A 5453-nucleotide genomic window follows, 5' to 3' on the forward strand; every position below is an offset into this window, starting at 1 on the left:
GCCTCCAAACAAATTGAATCTAATCAAATATAATTCAACAACAACAACAACAACAACCCAGTAAAATCCCACTAATGGGGTCTGGGGAGGGTAGTGTGTACGCAGACCTTACCCCTACCCCGAAGGAGTAGAGAGGCTGTTTCCGAAAGACCCTCGGCTCAAAAAAATAAAAAGACAAAATGAAAAAAATGACAAAAAGGAAACAATATTAGTATCACAACAACAATCATAGGATAAATAGGAACACCATGAAATCCAGAAGAAAGATGTAAAGAAAAGGGAGACAATATTAGTATCACCACAACAATCATAAGAAAATTAGGAACACCATGAAATCTAGAAGAAAGATGCAAAGCAAAAGCAATAGCTAGTAGCGATATCTAAATACCATCCCAGAATTGGTGTCACAAGTGCACGAGCTACTAGAATAATACAAATAAAGGTTTGAATAAAATAAAGCTGTCTGAAAGAAAATACACAGCTATGATAAAGTGGAAGGGGACTTCAGAACTGTGAACGCCATGTAGCTATACCTCAAGTCTCCTGCGAATAGCTGAATCTAAGCAAATCTACTATACGCCGCTGGGACCAACTCCGGTATCTGCACAAGAAGTGCAGAGTGTAGTATGAGTACAGCCGACCCCATATACCCAGTAAGTACCGAGCCTAACCTCGACGAAGTAGTGACGAGGCTAAGACAGGTCACATACATTAACTTGTACGTAATAACAATAATAGAAATAAAACATGTGTCTCTTTTCAACAGTTGAAGCCAACTCGGCAGTCATAACCAAATATTATTTCAATCAGTTTCCGTTGCGGCATGCAACCCGATCCCATAATATATTCATATTCAATTCGGTTGCGGCATGCAACCCGCTCCCAATATATCTTTTCAATCAATTCTACTGTGGCGTGCAACCCGATCCTCCAATATATTCATTTCAATCAATTCTGTTGCGGCATGCAACCCACTCCTCCAATATATTCACTTTCATTTCCGTTGCGGTGTGCAACCCGCTCCTCCAATATATTCATTTACCAATTCTTATAAAAGAAATTATTCCAATAAATGCAATAATTAATATGAAATTATAAGACAACAAGCATACAATAATTGTGATTTATTCGAAATAAGTGATGACAAGTAACAATTAATTGTGAAAGTTAAGGATGTAATATGCATTTTAATAATTAGTATGCTAAACATCAAGTGGCAATTAAGTCACATAAATCAGCAATTATAGCATGGATTCAAGGCATGATATTGAGCAAAGAACATGAGAGAAACAATTAATATAATAATTAATTTATGATTTAAAATGATTTATGATTTTTCAAGTAATTATGCAAACAATTGATTTACGACGTATAGACACTCGTCACCTCGCCTATACGCCGTTTACATGCATTTCACATAATAAATAATTTAAGGGTTCTATTCTCTCAAGTCAAGGTTAACCACGACACTTACCTCGCTTTGCAACCAAATTCAAAAATCCAATAAACCCTTGCCTAGCGAATTCCTGTCCGAAATCCTCAAATCTAGTCATAAACAATCCAATATACTCAATACAAATCGTAGGAATTAATTCCATATGAATTTACTAATTTTCCAGATTAAAATCCAAAATTTATCTAAATAATCATCAGTAGGGCCTACGTCTCGAATCTCAGAAAAACTTACGAAATCCGAACACACGTTCCGAGACGAGTCCAACCGTACAATAATTATCAAATTACGATGTCAAATGAACCTTCAAATCTTAAATTAAAATCTTTGAAGATTTCTACCATTTTCAACCCAAGCTTTACCCATTTGAACTAAAAAATTAGGGTATGAAACCTTACCTCTTAGATGAAGAACTTGAGAGATTTCTTGTTGGATTTCAAGGCTTGAGCAAGATTTGATGAACAAGACACTTGAGCTTCTTCCTATCTCTAGAACACTCCCACTTCTCTTTAAAAATATCAGATTTTAGCTCAAAAATGACTTAACCCCTCTCCCTACTCGGCCTTGGGGGTATTAAATGAGCTCTTACGTGCACGGCCGCGCACCTGGGCAAGTGGCCGCGCATCCGACCGTGCACCTGAGGCAGAAAGTCTCAAATATGCGCGACCGCGCATCTGGGCGCACATATGTCACATGTCCAATAAAATGGGCATAACATTCTGTATACATATCCCAATGACAAACGGTTTGAATCGTTAGAAACTAGACTTGAAGATATTTCATTTCATAGGCTGTCCATCACATAACCCTTTATATATATATGTATATAGCCTCATCCAAAATTTAGTCTTGTGCGTACTCATTTGGAACTTTAGTATATTATGAAACTTTCCAATTTGGCTTAGACTTAGGACTTTTCTTAGACCCCATATCACTTATAATATGCCTCGTACACTTATTATCATATCCAATAGGTGTCCATCATTTTAATAGTCCTCGAATGAGAAGTAGAGTCCGCCCCCAAACACATAACATAACTTATCTCTTCTTTCGCACATTTCAATTTCCCAAATTTTACTAACTCCCAAAATTTCCAAAATTTTGCCAGAGTTTCCTTTGTAACTGGGCCTATCCACCTACCAGAGAATCCCAGAAACCAATCCTAACCACACATACATAATCCAATCAACGTAACATAACATGAAAACAATACTAGCAGTGCCCTCATAAGCAATATATTTCTAGAAAATGAACGACATTAACATCAACTATTCAGGTGATACGTAACGCATAGCAGGTAAGCTCCCAATATCTTCATAAAACACAGAAATTAATGTTTAAATTAAAGATGATATTTTTGGGTCATCACACTAACTAATGCTCCACTAACTTAATACAACTAGCATCCAGCTGTACCTTCTAACACCCTAACTAACATTTCAACACCCTCCCTCAAGGTGATGGTTGAAACAGATCCTTCAACCTCAGCTTGGATATCAAATAGTCGTGTTGTGCTTTCCCAAGACTCTTAGTAAGCAAATTAGCTTGTTGCTCTTTGGTAGGTACATGATGTGTCTTGATCAACCCTTGTACAATCTTTTCTCTTACAAAGGGGCAATCAATGTCAATATGTTTGTTTTGTTCATGGAAAATAGGATTAGTTGCAATCTGAATTGCAGCTTTGCTATCACAGTGTAGGTCTATAGGCAGAGTAACCTTCACACCCAACTCTGAGAATAATCCTGTAAGCCAAGTCAATTCTGCAACAGTCAAAGCCATACTTCTAAACTCTGCTTCAGCTAAACTTCTAGCAATTGTTTCCTGTTTCTTGGACTTCCAAGATATCAATGCATTACCAAACTTAACCGCATATCATGTTATTGATCTTCTTGTTTGTAAGCAACTACCTCAATCTGAGTCACAATAAGCTTCAAGTTTCCCAGATCCTTCTGAGGGCATCAGTAGACCAAGTCCTGGAGCTGTCTTGATGTACTTGACAACTCTTAGAGCAACATCCATATGAGACGGCTTAGGTCTGTGCATAAACTGACTAAGTACCTGAACTACATATGAGATATCAATTCTAGTCATGGTAAGATACAGAAGTCTACCTATCAACCTATGATAAGGACCAACATTCTCCAGTTCTTTGTCTTCTGTATCAGTTTCATTAGAGGGGCTTTTGCTAATGAAACTATCAAACTCAACAGAGGTGAGTTTAGAGCTGGTCGGTGTACCAGCAGGTTTGGCGCCACCAAGTCCCAGTTCAGCAATTAACTCCAATGCATACTTCCTTTGGCTCATTACAATCCCTTGGTTTGACCTGGAAAACTCTATTCCTAGAAAGAACTTAAGTTCACCCAGATCCTTCTTCTTAAACTTGAGCTTTAAATCATTTCTAGTTTGTAAGATTAGGATTGGACTGCTTCCTGCTACCAGTAGATGATCAACATAGACTAGTACTAGTACCAGTTCTGTCTACACCTTTTTTTGTAAATAATGAATAGTCAAAATGAATTTGAGTGAATCCAAGCTGAACTAATGCATCTGTGAGCTTCTTGTTCCACTGTCTAGGGGCCTGTTTAAGTCTATACAAGGACTTATGAAGTTTGCAAGCCATTTGTTTCCCTCCCTGTCTTGCAAAACCAGGAGGAACTTCCATGTAGACTTCTTCAAGCAAATCTCCATACAAAAATGCATTGTGGACATCCATCTGATAGATGAACCACTGCTTGGCAGCAGCCATGGCCAGAATAGACCTCACAGTGACCATTTTAGCCACTGGAGAGAAGGTTTTAGTGCAATCTAGACCCTCTTGTTGACTGTAACCTTTGGCTACAAGTCAAGCCTTATATCTTTTTACCTCTTCTGAAGAAGTGTACTTAACTTTAAAACCCCATTTGCAACCAATGGGCATCTTTCCTGGAGGTAAAGCAACTATACTCCAGGTGTTGTTATTCTCCAAAGCTGAAATTTCATCCTTAATTGCAGCAACCCACTTAGGATCTTTGACAGCTTCAGCAAATGTCTTTGGTTCAATAATGGCAGAATAAGCTGCCAAGGCACTACCAAAGGATGATGAGACATTATCATAGCTGACACAGGTGGAAATAGGATAGCAGAAATGAGCCTTCCCTCTGTTATGAGTGACATAGTCCTTCATCCAAATAGGAGGTTTACTATCTCTACTGGACCTTCTGGTAAGAGAAGCCTCAGGAGAAGGCAATGGTGAAGATAAGGTCAAGCGTGGCTCAGCTGGTAGAGACACTGAAACATCATGATCACCAGCAGATGAAGTTTCACCAGTACTTGCTGTAGTTTTACCTGATGTGGTGTGGAGAGGAAACTCACCACCAGGTGAAGAAGATGAAGGAGTAGAAGGTGTAGAAGGAGAAAACTGAGAGTGCTGAGAGGGTGACTTGTTTTCAGGAGAAGAGAGGAGAACAGAAGTAAGATCCAATACAGGGAATATAGAGGAGGTAGTATGAGCAAACTTGAAAGGAAACACATATTCCTTGAACACAACATCTTGACTGATAGTGAAGGTCTTGGAGTGAATACCATACACTTTGTAACCCTTTTGTGTCATAGAATAGCCCAAGAAGACAACTGGGACTGCTTTGGGAGCAAATTTATCATATTTCCTCACCTCTGTAACATAACCAAGACAGCCAAACACTCTCATATGTTCTAAGGAAGGAGCATGACTAAGTAAAACTTCAAAAGGAGATTTTCCTTGAATCACAGTCGAGGGCAGTCTATTGATGATAAACACAGCTGTGGTAATACACTCCCTCTAAAATCGAAGAGGAACAACTGTCTGAAACCTTAGAGACCTGGCAACATCTAAAATATATCTATGTCTCCTCTCTGCAACTCCATTCTTCTATGGAGTATATATGCAAGAGGTTTGATGAATAATTCCTTTAGATCTTAATAACTCAGCCACTTGAGAGTTAAGAAATTCACTCCCATTATCTGACCTAAAGATCTTCACAGA

General features: G+C 38.5%; 1 protein-coding gene across 1 annotated transcript; it reads right to left on the reverse strand.

The window, feature by feature from the left end:
- Window positions 1-4295: 4295 nt before the first annotated feature.
- On the reverse strand, window positions 4296-5138 carry LOC142168309 (uncharacterized). The gene has a single exon (XM_075228974.1). The coding sequence runs from the start codon at window positions 5136-5138 to the stop codon at window positions 4296-4298; it is 843 nt and encodes a 280-aa protein (XP_075085075.1).
- Between the last annotated feature and the right edge of the window lie 315 nt (window positions 5139-5453).

The sequence above is a fragment of the Nicotiana tabacum genome, chromosome 13 (assembly GCF_000715075.1).
Source record: "Nicotiana tabacum cultivar K326 chromosome 13, ASM71507v2, whole genome shotgun sequence".
Lineage (NCBI taxonomy): Eukaryota > Viridiplantae > Streptophyta > Magnoliopsida > Solanales > Solanaceae > Nicotiana > Nicotiana tabacum.

What these genes read in the sequence shown, in the direction of transcription:
- LOC142168309 (XM_075228974.1), bottom strand. Translation starts at nt 5,138, where the DNA reads ATGAGAGTGTTTGGCTGTCTTGGTTATGTTACAGAGGTGAGGAAATAT.